Here is a 14666-nt window from a genome sequence, read left to right on the forward strand (position 1 = left end):
CTATCACATATGTTCCGATGTCAACATTTGAAAAAAAAATAAAAAATTTTCAATTTTTTCGCACAACAACAAATGTCAACATGATATATAAAATATGCGAATATAATACATGTAAAATTTCAATATAAGCAATGTGTTAACATTCTCAAAGCATTGTGTTGATATTTTCGAAACACTATATTGACATTTTCATCCAAAATCCCAATTTGATAGTTTTTTTTTTATCTTTTTTGATTTAATTAATAAAAATGAAAATTACCCGTGACAAATTGTAGACCACAAATTTTATAAAATCATATGGTCTTAAATTAGTTATAGTTAGCAATTAAATGGTGAGTTAGCAATTGATCACTCCCTATATAGTTTATATATTCCATAAACATAGATAATTCATGTAGTACTATTTAATAAGGAAAGTTGACTTAATCCCAAGACTAATTATAACTGGATATATTACAAATGAAATGATTGTTTATTGTCATTGCTATAATATATCAACTTGACACTAATCAAGGCTTAATTAATTTTGAACAAAAACAAATCCATATAAACCTATTGGTTATTATCACTGTAACTGATAGGCGTGAAAATACGGATATCGGGTATTTTTTTGGGTTTCCCGAACCCGACCCAATATCCAATTTTATGGGATCGAGTAATGGATTGAGTAATAAAATTTAAGATAATTCGGGTTGGATAACCCGATCGGGTATCAGGTATTGGGTATTACCTGAATACCCGATTTATTATTTAGACTATTTTTTAACACCCAATTTATTATTTAGAATTTTTTAATATCTGATTGGTTTTTGATTTTTGAAATTATATTGTTGATTGTTTTTATATTTAATTCGACGTGCTACAAGTTCCACATAGTAATTTTTCATCCACGTGAATGATTGATTTCGGTTTTGGGCTTGTAGTAGGCCAGACCCAACTTTAGATTGGGCTTAGTAATTATTGATTTATGTCGTTATTGGACCATAAATATGCGTGCATTTTTGTCACTACATTGTAAATAAATTTTTTTATTGCAACTATAATAGGACTTTATTTTTATAAATAGCTTAAGTAGTTGAATGCATTTATTTGCTTGTGTTGTTATGAATTATGGGCCCATAAAAATCCAATCACAATACACTTACTTTGGTATTGGATTTTAGTCTTCACCTAAAGTTAATATAGTTTGAAATAAATCAGACACTGTTTACAAAATTGACAAATCATCACCACGTTTGATTGTTATGTGTCCAATATTTGGAAAGACAACGACACACAATTTATTTATATTATCTAATAATAATTTTCCATTTATTACTTACTAAGGAAATAAGTTGGGGACGTATGTCTAGCTTAAAATAATTGAACGTATCAATCACTTATGCCTTCTACTAATATTTATTTATTGTTGTCCTCGTTGCTTATTTGAAGAGAATTTGGCGTCCAAAATTAAGCCCAATTGGTAGACGTGTCACTATGTTTTTAAATTGTTATGTATACATATATAAGAGTTGGATTAGGTGAAAATTATATTATGTTAAATAATCAGAATTAATTGTTCAAAAGGAAAATTTAAATACAAAGCCTTATGTCTTATCGACTAGCTTAAAAAGCAATGAATTATGGAGCAACATATTGATAGTTTAAATGATCGATAGATATATAATAATTCAAATAAATAAAATTAAGGGCTAATTAAAAATCAGCCAACAAAACCGGCCTTTAATGTTTTGTTTCCTTAATTTAAATGGTTTATAAATTAGAACTAATGTAATCTTATTATTGAAAATGACCACACTGTAATTAAAGTCAATTTCGATGTGGCTCGTAAAATAATAATACTACTAAAAACTTTAGCTACGAGACAATCTATTCTTCAATCATGCTCCACTAAGATGGATAGCTTTAAATTTTTATCAAATCTTACTCAAATAAAGCAATAATCAATCAACTGAACAAATGTCATCAAAAAATATAATGAACGAACAAGTGTCCTATCGATCGGGAATGAATACAAAAAGTGAATGATAGAAAGAATACAAATAAAAAATAAATGTGTATCATCCTAATAACTTGATCGTTTTTTTGGCGGTTTGAAAACGTTGTGAATATTCTTGAAGTTTTCTAAATCCATATATACAGAAGACCAATTTTATTCTATAATAATAATCATTGCCATAACAATAAATTCAAACACGATTAATCCAACGATCATTTTAAATGAAGTATATATTTCACCTATATTTCAACATGTAGTCGATTTAAATTTTAAAATATGAAACATTTATCAGAAAATAAATATTTTGTTCAACCGCTTATTTCTCTTCATCTCATTTTGCATATACATTTTTTTTTATTTTTCTTTAATTTATTTTTAAGTATTTTAATTGAATTACAGTATAATTGTTTTTTTTATCTAGAGTTCATTATACCCAAATTACATTATATAATCCAAAAAATAAGATGTAAATTTTTTAAAATTTTAAATAAAATTTAATTAAGATGTAATCATATTACAATAATATTTTTTTATAGGGAATATTATAAAAAGATTGGATTCATAAAATGAAATGTAAAGTGATGCGATTTCGCCCCTTTCATCCTCCCAAGTTAAAATCTTCACATCTCTCTCTCTGTCTTACCGGCAACCGAGTCACACGAATTATATCTATAATTCTCACAATCTCGTGTATCAGCACACATAAAATCCACACACACTGCTAGCTCACTGCAGTAAGCTCCGATTGTAGCTGCCTCGAGCTTCAGCAGCGGTTTATTTGATTTGGAAGTTTATTAATCGGAGATGGATATCCTTTCAGCTTCTTCAACGGCGCACCGGTTGATGTGATGAGTGTTCTCCTCTCTCGATGGCGGTTTCTAAGTTTCGTTATACTGTTTCACTTCGATTAATTGGCTCCGCATTCGCGATTCTGCTAGTGTACATCGCAATTCTCGCTTCGGCGCTGTCGGATTCGGATTCCGATTCTGATATTCTACTGTTCCATCAGGACTACTCGCCGCCTTCTCCGCCTCCTCCGCCGCCGCACCCGCCGTCGCTCTCGTGCGAGGATATCGGCGGCGTTGGTTCGTTGTACACCACTTGTGAAATAGTATCCGATTTGAACTTGAGCGAGAACGTGTATGCAGAGGGCGAGGGGAACTTTGTAATTTGGCGGAATGTGAGGGTGAGCTGCTCATCGTTTCTCGGCTGCGAGATTTCAATCAACATCTCAGGGAACTTCTCTTTGGGCGAGAATTCTTCGATAATTAGTGGCACGTTTCAGTTAACTGCGGATAGCGCGAGTTTTGGGAATGGCTCTACTGTGAATACGACATCTCTAGGGGGGACGCCACCTCCACAGACTAGTGGGACCCCGCAAGGGGTTGGTGGAGGCGGTGGGGGGCATGGGGGTAGGGGAGCGGCATGTTTGACGGATAAGACTAAGCTTCCAGAAGATGTGTGGGGTGGGGATGCATATTCGTGGTCTAGTTTGAAGGAACCGTCGAATTATGGAAGTAGAGGGGGGACGACGAGTAGGGAAGTTGATTATGGGGGCGGAGGAGGAGGGAGGGTGATGTTGGCGATCTCGGGGCTTTTGGAGGTGAATGGTACTATTTTGGCAGAAGGAGGAGATGGAGGTGCTAGAGGGGGTGGTGGTTCTGGAGGCAGCATCTTCATTAAGGCGAATAAGATGTAATTCCTTGTGTCTTTACTTCATAGTATAATTTTCTTGTGCTTTGGTTTAGATTCAGAATTGTGGTTGTATCAAACTGTTTGATGAAATTTTTTATTTGCATAGCATGTTAATTCCACTTATGCTTATCATGAAGTGAAGCTATGTTATTTATCCAGACTCCAGGCTAGCAGTTATGATAGGAATTTTTGAAGGACGATAGTGCTATTCAAAACTTAGTAGTACCTTTTGGTAGCTCTTTATCCATGCAATTTTTGAGTTAATGCTTCTAATCGTGATAGCTTTATATAGTTTGGTCTTATATTGGGTGCATTAGTATCCCATGCAGAAATTTTATAGCCTTCTAGTTGTGGCCTTGTGGGTTTTGCTGGCATTGCAATCATCTTACGACATCATTTGCATTTTAGAAAAATATATGGTGTCCATGTCTCAATTCTCAAATGTTTTATAATCCAACCACTAGCTCTTCAAAACTGAGCTATAGCATGATAGGCAATTTATTACTATTTGCTTAGCATTGGAAGACCTGAAAAAATGAACTGATTTTAGCATTGAAAGATGGGAATGTTTCTAGTTGGATGTCCTTATTAATTTACATGTCTGCTATTTGTTGTATCACAGCACATTCTAAGCTAATGAAGTAGGAGTACTATTTTTTTTTGTAAAATAGCTTTGGACAACAGCATGCATATAGATCTAGCTAACACATATCGCATGTGTAGTATTTTGGAATATCCCCCATCTATGTTGTAACATATTCAGCTGTAAAGAACTTTTCATTTCAGAGTTTCATCTCATTCATTATAGGATCTACATAGATTATCTCGTGGGCCAGGATGGTTTTGTTTATGCTGCTGCATTTAAATTGTTACGTCAGTATTACGTATTGAACATGCTTCTTGTTATTATAATTCCGATAATGTGTGCCACAAATGACTATCATATTTGTTTGTTTCTACTTTATTCTTCTGCCGGTCCTGTATTCTTGTCTATTTTGCGACTTTGAAAGCCAACAGAAAAAGCAGGCAACCACGGTTTGATCTATTCAATATTACAATTCATTTAATTCTTTTAGTGATCAAGTCTTCTTGTCTAGGAGTATTATGTTTGGTTAATTTATTAGCTGTGATTCTGAACAATCCTAAATCCCCAACCTAATACTTTAGTTGATATCAGTCCATTGTTTAATGTGAAGTGCAGGGCTGGAGTTGGCCATATAAGTGCTTGTGGGGGTAGTGGTTTTGCTGGAGGTGGTGGTGGTAGAGTTTCAGTTCATGTATATAGCTGGCACTATGAACCACCTGTATATGTACATGGTATGACCTACGCTACTTTCTTGTCTCTTTTCGTTGTGATTCTGGACTTTTATGCTGCATTTGGTCATGTGATAAAAATCTCATGATGTAAAGGTACTTGTTTGCATCTATAGCCTACTTTTATGTTTTAACATCGAAACACTTGTTATTGTAGAATTGAAATATTTGTTATGATATGGTAGCTAAGGATTGCTAGAAAACTGAAAACTGCCTCTGATCTCTGGCTAGCTTCCTATGAGATGGAGTATATAAGCCCGTCAGTTCTAACAGCATATATTATTCTATGGTGCAGGAGGGAGTAGTCGCAGTTGCCCTGAGAATGCTGGTGCGGCTGGTACTTTTTATAATTCGGTACCTCGCAGCCTTACCATCAGCAATAATGACAAATCTACTTATACGGACACACTTCTCTTGGACTTTCCTCAACCATTTTTGACAAATGTCTATATCTCCGATCAGGCAAAGGCTGCTGTTCCCTTGTTATGGAGCCATGTGATGGTCAGTGGAACTGTATATTTGCATGTCCTCTAACATAATAGTAACAGTGTAGCTCTTTTTTGTATATAATCCATATTGTTTACTTGATCATTCTCAATGGAATGAACTGCCTATCAACTTGTTATAGAGACATCCACTCGGGAGTATATTTATATTCCTTCATTTTTCATTTAAAAACCAATCTAGCCTTCTTCAGGTTCAAGGACAGATCAAGCTTTCACGCGGAGCGTTAACCTTTGGGCTTGCACATTATACACTGTCAGAGTTTGAGCTGTTCGCAGAAGAACTCCTAATGAGTGATTCTATTCTAAGAGTAAGTGATATTTTGTTTGATTCACAAAAAATATATGGAGTGCCTGACAAAATGACTCCTATACCCTATGCTTTACTGAGAAAGGTTCTGCTGCATTGCTGGACATGCTTTGACATACTTACCAGTTACCAATATCATTGATGGTGTGATGTTGCATAACCTAGTATCGTTTTGAGAAAAGCTTGTGCTTATTTTTTACATTCTATTTTTTTTGAGTTTGATAGTTGAGAAACATGACACTGAGTTGTACAATATATTCTAGGTTTTTGGTGCTCTCCGCATGTCTGTTAAAATGTTTTTGATGTGGAACTCAAAGATGATAATATACGGAGGCAGGGATGAAACTGTCGGGACATCATTACTTGGGGCTAGCAACCTCTTAGTTCTAAGGGTAAGTAAGCTAGGTTGCCTATTGTATCTTCACATGGCATTAATAATTGACTTCCTTGCCAACTTTCTTTTGGCAGGAATCCTCTCTTATACATTCGAATGCAAGCCTTGGTGTTCAAGGTCAAGGTTCATTAAATTTGTCTGGTCCTGGAGATTGTATTGAAGCCCAACACTTAGTTTTGTCATTGTTTTCAAGCATCAAGGTATGCCTTCTCTGAGTATATGTTTCTTCTAAGCCTGATTCGTCCTTCAAGGCATGGACTGGAGTACATGTTTACTTTTTCTGTATATTGGATGCCAATAATATGCTGCACAAAGGGCTCTCGTTTTTGTTGGTTTCCCATGTTCGCCATTATTTTTTCCACTTGTAACTGGGCTCGAGAAGACCTTTGCAGCTGACTTTAACTACTTATTCTTTTCTTACTATATTATATTATCCACAGCCTGTGGCTAGCATATGCAACAGATGTTATATGTCTAACTGGGTATTGTTGCTTTGTTTTCATTTCATGATGAAGATTGGACATGGATCGGTTCTGCGTGGTCCTCTTAGAAATGCCACTGATGATGATGTGTGAGTCCCATAGTTCATGCTAAAATAACTTAAGCTTGACGTGTACAATTTAGCTCATCAGATTCACCAGCAGATGGTCAAGTTCTTATCTTGGGTAATTGTTTGTTGCTACTTGTTAGGATGCCCAAACTGCACTGTGAGTCACAAAATTGTCCTATTGAGCTGCTTCACCCACCCGAAGATTGTAATGTTAACTCTTCTCTCGCCTTTACCATGCAGGTGCAAATTTGTTACGAAATAAAACATCATTAATTTTAATTTCCACTAGTCTTTAGCTTAAAGCTTTTGGCTTTTTTCTCCGGGCTTAGCATCCGATTTCATTTTCTGTTATGGATTTCTTATGTACTTTGTTATTTGTTGTGAAGATCTGTCGAGTGGAGGATATACTAGTTCAAGGTCTTGTTGAAGGTTCTGTTGTTCTTTTCCATAGAGCACGAACGGTGACTGTCCAATCTTCTGGAATTATAAGTGCATCTGGAATGGGTATGACTTGGGCTCATCTCCTCTTTTCAGTCCATCATGCCTATTTTTTATGAAATTATTTTATTCTAAGAAATATCTCTCGCGCTCGCTCTCTCAAATCGTTAAGAGTGTGAGTAAAGGAAAAGTTTCTATTATGTCATTGCATCCGTAAGTTAGTTGATTATAGAAGACTTTGCATTAATGTCATACAGTACTTGACAATTTAGGATTTTGAATTTGTACAGGCTGCAATGGTGGTGTTGGTCAAGGAAAATTACTTGGCAATGGTCTTGGTAGTGGTGGTGGACATGGTGGTCAAGGTGGAATGGGCTGTTACAATGACAGTTGTATAGAGGGAGGAGCATCCTATGGGGATGCTGATTTACCCTGTGAACTGGGCAGTGGAAGTGGAAATGAAAGCTTGGCCATGTCAACTGCTGGTGGAGGTGTTTTAGGTTAGCTAAGATACAAAAATAAACTAACATAAAAGAAAAAATGCTATATATTACTATTCTTGGACATGGTATATATTTTACTCCTAGTTCAGTAGTAACCTGTTTGCTGGATTTCCATTCTCAAGTTCTTCTAGCATGCGTAGCCAAGTCATTCTTCATCTGCTCCTTCCTTGCAGTGATAGGCTCCTTGGAGTATCCATTGCAAAATTTGCAGATTGAAGGTTCCGTTAGAGCAGATGGGGACAACTCCAGTGGGAGCATCCAAAAGAAGGATTCCCTCATTAGTGTTCCATATATTGGTCCAGGGGGTGGATCTGGAGGTTCCATCTTGTTATTCTTGCATACATTGTCCCTTGGTGAATCTGCCATTTTATCCAGCACTGGAGGTCATGGGAGCATGAATGGTGGTGGTGGAGGTGGTGGTGGAAGGATTCATTTTCACTGGTCGGATATTTCCACTGGAGATGTATATTCGCCAATTGCTTTAGTGAATGGAAGCATTCTTGCTGGGTTAGTGCAAATGCTTCTTCTATTGCCCCTCAATTCTTGCAATTTCTGGAATAATTTATCAAGTAAAATCCTAAATTAATGATTTATTTAACTATGTTCTTGTACGTACTAATCGCACGCTTTTCTTGACAAGATAACTAGCATTTTTTTTTCCGAAGTTGCAATTGAAGAAGCAATGGGAAAAATTGGCTCTTAATAATTTCAGCATGTATGTCGATTCAAGTTGAATGCTGGGGAGTGCCTGTTTTTTCTTGTTGCACCTTGGCATTTATGCTACATTAACAGTTCTTTTACCATAGGGGTGGATTTGGTGGTAATCAGAGTCTCATGGGTGAAGATGGAACAGTCAGTGGAAAAGCTTGCCCCAAGGGACTTTACGGGATATTCTGTGAGGTGATTTATAATTCATAATCCCTGACCTGTCTCCAAGTATTCTTTCATCTCTAGTGAAATATTTTGGTCAATGTTTCTCTTTTCAAGTCATGGGGTGGGGTACTGGGGTTCGTACCCTGTATATCTAAGTGCCTAAGGTATAGTCTTTACCAAGTTCTCATATGATATTCGTTGAAATGGTTCAACAGATTGATGGCTTGTTATATCACAAAATCATTGCACTCGTATAATATGATTTTATTATGGTTGAGATAGGATATGCAAAATCCTTTCTCATTGCTGCTGTTTATTAGTAGTTTGCTAGGTTGGGCTGTCTACCCAAAATATAAGAATCACACTGATCAGAAACTGTTACACACTAAGTAATATTTGTTCAACACGGTTTTTGTCAAAATTTCTTTCTGAGCTCATTACTGTTTTTCATAACTGCAGGAATGTCCAGATGGCACTTATAAGAATGTTACAGGGTCAGACGTATCCCTGTGTTCTTCATGTCCAAGTCATGAGCTTCCCGGTCGTGCCGTTTATGTTCATGTTCGAGGTACTGCGAAATCCAGAGGGTTATGTGGTTTCTGTCCGTCCTTTTTTGTTATCCTTGGAATTATTGATGTTATCTTCTCCTTTCTAAGTGCAATACATTCATACCTGATTTTTTTGGTCCCGGTCCCAAAATATAATACCCTTTCAATAGTCAAAAGTTCTGCTTATGCTCCCTTTTCCATTTTATACGTGCAGTTGCAAGATTTAATATACTAGCCTCCTGATTGTTCTGGCAGGTGGTGTTACTGAGGCACCATGCCCTTACAAATGCATTTCTGGGAGATATCACTTGCCACACTGTTATACTACTCTTGAAGAGTTGGTATATACATTTGGTGGACCCTGGGTGTTCAGCCTCCTCTTTGTAGGTGTCGTTATCTTGCTTGCAATGGTGCTAAGTGTGGCACGGGTGAAGTTCAATGGGGAAGATGAAATATCCAGCCATGGTCCTATACAGCAGGGTTCTCTAACAGATCACTCATTCCCTTTCCTGGAGTCTTTGAATGAGGTAAGTTCTGTATAACCTTGAACATTCAGCCTCTAAAATAATAATATGAATGCCAAGATTAATCTCCCATTCTCTTATTTTAATGGTTAAGTATGAAAGTTTTTAGCTCATGTTTGCCACTAGGTTCTGGAAACTAACAGAGCTGAGGAGTCTCAGAGTCACATGCATAGGCTGTACTTTATGGGTCCGAATACATTTAAAGAACCTTGGCATCTTCCTCATTCGCCCCCTAGACAAGTTAGAGAAATAGTGTAAGTTTCTCCTGTCATTATTGCTCTGGGCTGTTTGGCAAATTAGTGCAGATATGCTGCAATTGCTTATCTTACTATTCGAAGTTGCTAATACAATTCATTTTCTCTGTGCCATTTAGAAGATTAAGAGATACTGCTGACCTAGAGGTAACCTTTGATTTTCTTACGAAATGGCAGATATGAGGACGCATATAATACATTTGTTGATGAGATCAATGCGCTTGCTGCCTATCAGTGGTGGGAAGGGTCAGTGCATATTGTTCTTTGTGTACTCGCTTATCCTCTTGCATGGTCGTGGCAACAATGGCGGCGGAGAATGAAAGTACAAAAAATCCGAGAATATGTACGGTCTGAATATGATCATGCTTGCTTGCGCTCCTGCCGTTCACGTGCTCTGTATGAAGGGTTAAAGGTTAGTTTCTCAAGAATCATGCATGTATTGTGAACATCAATTTTCATGGTGGTTACCTTAGTTTGAAATAAGAATCTTCATAGCTGGGCACTGCAGCTATTATAGCATCCCTGCATCACATCCAGACTCAGTGTTTGATTGATATGGATCAAATTTCTACCATTTTCCAAACGGATTTTGCTACCTATTATTGAATACTTGAGGAACATCATCGCGCAAATTGTCACCTTCGGTATCTGTACATACCACGGAAGGAAATGAATTAGAAATAGGAAAACAAAATTTTGACGCTATCAATGTCAGTTTTTCACATAATGATTGAGGAAAATATTTGTCAATTCTTTTTTATTTAAGTTCATAGACCAATTTGGAGTTTAAACAGTATAACAACAATTTTCTGTATTCATGCAACATCATGTAGGAGCAGAAAGACAGTTAAACTGCTCAGCAAGTTTTCGGTAACCTGCTTTCAGGGCTGGTTCGATGCTCTGAAGGCCTACAGCCTGAAGCTGCCCAAACCTGTTTCGATTTTCACAGTGTCACGTTGCAATACTTGTTTAGTAGCCTATGAAACGCTTGTAGAAATCATATGAGGCTAAGTGAATAAAGAATCCACAGCATTAGCAATGGCAAAAATCTCATCTCAAAACTTGGGAAGATCATATATTGTAACTGATAGTATCACTGTTTGTTCCAAGGAATCTTCTTGTTTACTGGAAGCACGAACATAGGAAACCTACCTTGTAAGATAACTATAACATATAGTTACAAGAATTGTCCTCTGAATTCTGAAATATGGAAAGAAGGAAGAAAATGGAACAAAGACTTACTTCTAGAGGATGTTTAGCAGCTGAATGGATCTCATATGACTACTTGTGTTTTGCAATAAGACCTAATAGGATGTGATTATGTTAATGCTTCAAATATTGCTAATAAACTTAGGGAGGAAGTCAATTGTCCTGAAACAAGAATGCGCATGAATCCTTCCTTTGGCCAAATCTTCCCAACTAAACACAATCTAAATGATACTATAAAAGATCCATAGCTTTAGCATTACGAAAACATCAGACTGAAAAAGGGGAAGAAACAGATTAACAGTCCACTGGATTTTGAAAAGTGAAAGCAGTAGCACTAAAGGGTGCAAAAGAAACTGATAGCTGTTCTTAGATGACCTTCAACAGCTTATTGGATCTCCTATGACTACTCGTGTTGTTAACGGAAATCATCATAGGAATATTTAGCTAATTTTCCAATTTTGCAACGAACTTGAAGATACCATTATATTGAAACAAGAGGCTCCATTAATCCTACTTCTCGACAACACTTTCAACAGCTTATTGGACCCTCCTTCATGGTGGTTACCTTACTTTTCTTTGAAAAGTTCATATCATTTTGCACAAATTCTGACTTTATAGGATAGTATCCCTGACTAGCATTAACTTCTATATTCGTTAACCATCTAACTTTATGGTTAGCCTGACTAATAGTCCATTTACATGAATCAGAAGTTCTAGCCAAAACTGGAAATTGCTCTAGAGACTGTTTATGAGTTTTTTTTTTTTGCAATTAACCCAATATGCCAACCATCTCCTTGAAATGTATTTTCTCTAGGTGCAGTCTTGACACCCTTTTAATATAATTACTGACGTGTTACTTCAGGTTGCTGCCACACCAGATCTTATGCTAGCATATCTTGATTTTTTTCTTGGAGGTGATGAAAAGAGAAGTGACTTTCCTCCTTGTCTCAGACAAAGATTTCCAATCTCTCTAATATTTGGAGGAAATGGGAGCTACATGGCTCCTTTCTCACTTCATAATGACAACACTATCACCAGTATCATGAGTCAGGTTTGTCGTCTAAGTACAGGGAACTGTCAACCACTTTTTTTTAATCAAGAAAACTCTGAAAAACTCTGAAATAGGCATTTCGTTGGTATTTTTTAATAGAATACAGAATTCTTCTGAAACACATCTTTTCTTCAGGCTGTGCCTCCCACTACTTGGTACCGGTTTGTGGCTGGCTTGAATGCGCGATTACGTTTGGCTCACAAGGGTTGTCTGAAAAGGAAATTTCGCCCAGTCATCGAATGGCTTGAAACTTGTGCAAATCCCAAATTAAGTATCTACGGGGTGCGTGTGGATCTTGCTATATTTCAAGTTACTGTTAGTGGCTATTGCCAGTACAGACTTATGATATATTCTGCTGAAGAACTGGACCATATATCATTTGGACATCTTGATGAATCAACTCAGAATGAACAACACTCAAGGTATGCACAGTATGCTTACAGATAATTCTTTTTTTAGTTATGGATACATGCTATTTTTTGTATTTTAAAAACATATATGGTTTATTGCAAAAGACTTTTTGCGATATAACCATGCCTTTTGTTTCAGTTGTGTTGATAACTTTCAGTTTTTAGCAATTTGACGCACAGACCCCTAGTTTCAGCAAAATAAAATCAAGTTCTGCTCTGCCCCTTTTTTCTTTTGATAATAATGGATCCCAACTATAGTACTACATATCAGATTATTAAGTCTAATTTTGGTTAATTTTTTTTCCATTTAAAGGGATATGCTTAAATTGCGAATTTGTTTTACAATGGGCTCAAATATATATGAGATATCCCAAAGATCTTGTACGAAAAATCTAGTATAATTTGGCCAGTCCTTCCTTCTTGTAACCCCTTTAGATGGAAAATGACTTAGTAACTAATTTGGTGGAAATTGTGGTAACCTGCAATGTCATTGCCATATTGTGCTTTCACGCCTGTTAATTACTCCTACCTTCTGTTGTTGCATCATATATCTCCTTTTGCATGTCAGTTCTGTGAGTTTATTCTCTCTGAAAGATGAGATTGACTCTGGCCAAAGTCGGAGAAGCTCCAACTATAACTCAAGACAGAAGATTTATCAAGGGATATTAGATATTAAAAGTTTGAAGGCGCTCAAAGAGAAAAGAGATGCATCTATTCTCTTATCTATCCTGGTTCACAACAGTAGACCTGCCAATCATCAGGTACCTCCATGTCTTCGCTCTCCACATAGTTAATCCACCCACTTGCTATATATTTGTACGTCATTGTGTTTATTATCTTATTACTGCTAAAAGTCGTGTGAATTGTGCTGCAGGATCTTGTCGGTTTGGCCATCTCTACCCTGCTTCTAGGAGATTTTAGCTTAGTATTGCTCACATTGCTTCATCTGTACTCACTTTCCATAGCAGACGTCTTTCTCGTGTTGTTAGTTTTACCCCTGGGGATTTTGATCCCCTTCCCTGCTGGTATCAATGCTTTATTCAGTCACGGACCAAGGCGATCAGAAGGAGTTGCTCGTATGTATGCTATGTGGAATGTCTCATCCTTGATAAACACGGTAAGTTGCACTTCTTTCTACATCAGTGTCTGGCTACTTACACGTACTTCAAATTCACAAAACATTTTTTTTCATAAAAGTTAGTCTTGTTATCATCCCACTTAATTCATGGAGTGAAAAATACCAACAGTTACAGAAGAGGTTCATGAACAATCTCCAACTGAAAAAGTTCCCTTACTAGGATATGTTTTTTGTTTGTTATTAGGATTTTGTAACTATGTGAGTTAGTGGGAAAAATCTCTTCCTATAGTTTCTCCTATTAATATCAGTATTGCCTGGTTTTGATGGCACAGGGTGTTGCATTTGTCTGTGGCTACATACACTATTCCAATCAATCAAGTAGCCGACTTCCAAACTTCGAGCCACTGAATATGTGAGCCCTGCATCCTACTTTTTATCTTTATCTTTTTTTTTATTTATAAATTTTGGACGTTCACTAGAGTTGTTATTATCATGTGATGTAATCTGCAGGGACGGAAACGAGTGGTGGATCTTCCCCGCTGCACTTGTCTTGTGTAAGTGCATCCAGTCGCAACTCATAAACTGGCACGTCGCGAATCTGGAGATTCAAGACCGTTCGCTGTACAGTAAGGACTTCACTATGTTTTGGCGATCATAATATTAGTCACTAAGCAAAAACTCACCAATTCCCATCGTTTTTTGGTGTGGGTTTTGTTTGTAGTGGATGTTAATGATAGTCCCCTAGAGAAAATAGATTGATTTTTGCAGAGTGGTATAAATAAGTTGAAAATGAAATTGGGAAAAGTTTGGTAGGATTAGCTAGCTATATCTTCTACAGTTGTGTTCCTCTACTGTAAATAGTGTTTTGATCTCTAATTCTAGCCACTTGTCGCGTTTGTGAAGGATTATGGCTTCTTAATACACCTTGATGTTAGAAAGGGAGATGGGAGTATTATTTGCAGTAGAAACTCTCTTTTATATATACATATTCAAATGAGAGAAAAGATGGTTAG

General features: G+C 36.6%; 1 protein-coding gene across 1 annotated transcript; it reads left to right on the plus strand.

The window, feature by feature from the left end:
* The first annotated feature begins 2589 nt into the window (after nucleotides 1–2589).
* Nucleotides 2590–14555, plus strand: LOC121741062. The gene is made up of 22 exons (XM_042133757.1): nucleotides 2590–3694; nucleotides 4896–5011; nucleotides 5304–5509; nucleotides 5706–5822; nucleotides 6085–6213; nucleotides 6290–6415; nucleotides 6731–6786; nucleotides 6906–7005; nucleotides 7152–7269; nucleotides 7494–7703; nucleotides 7880–8213; nucleotides 8513–8606; nucleotides 9039–9147; nucleotides 9383–9654; nucleotides 9778–9905; nucleotides 10083–10317; nucleotides 11977–12165; nucleotides 12301–12587; nucleotides 13144–13336; nucleotides 13450–13692; nucleotides 13986–14065; nucleotides 14164–14555. Exons 1-22 carry the CDS (start codon nucleotides 2868–2870, stop codon nucleotides 14309–14311), a joined length of 4317 nt encoding a protein of 1438 aa, XP_041989691.1. The 5' UTR covers nucleotides 2590–2867; the 3' UTR covers nucleotides 14312–14555.
* Nucleotides 14556–14666: the final 111 nt, after the last annotated feature.

Source organism: Salvia splendens, chromosome 7, assembly GCF_004379255.2.
Source record: "Salvia splendens isolate huo1 chromosome 7, SspV2, whole genome shotgun sequence".
NCBI lineage: Eukaryota > Viridiplantae > Streptophyta > Magnoliopsida > Lamiales > Lamiaceae > Salvia > Salvia splendens.

What these genes read in the sequence shown, in the direction of transcription:
- LOC121741062 (XM_042133757.1), top strand. Translation starts at nt 2,868, where the DNA reads ATGGCGGTTTCTAAGTTTCGTTATACTGTTTCACTTCGATTAATTGGC. An exon ending in TGAGTGATTCTATTCTAAGA is followed by an intron (nt 5,823 to 6,084) that starts GTAAGTGATATT and finishes AATATATTCTAG; the next exon opens with GTTTTTGGTGCTCTCCGCAT. An exon ending in AATGCCACTGATGATGATGT is followed by an intron (nt 6,787 to 6,905) that starts GTGAGTCCCATA and finishes GCTACTTGTTAG; the next exon opens with GATGCCCAAACTGCACTGTG.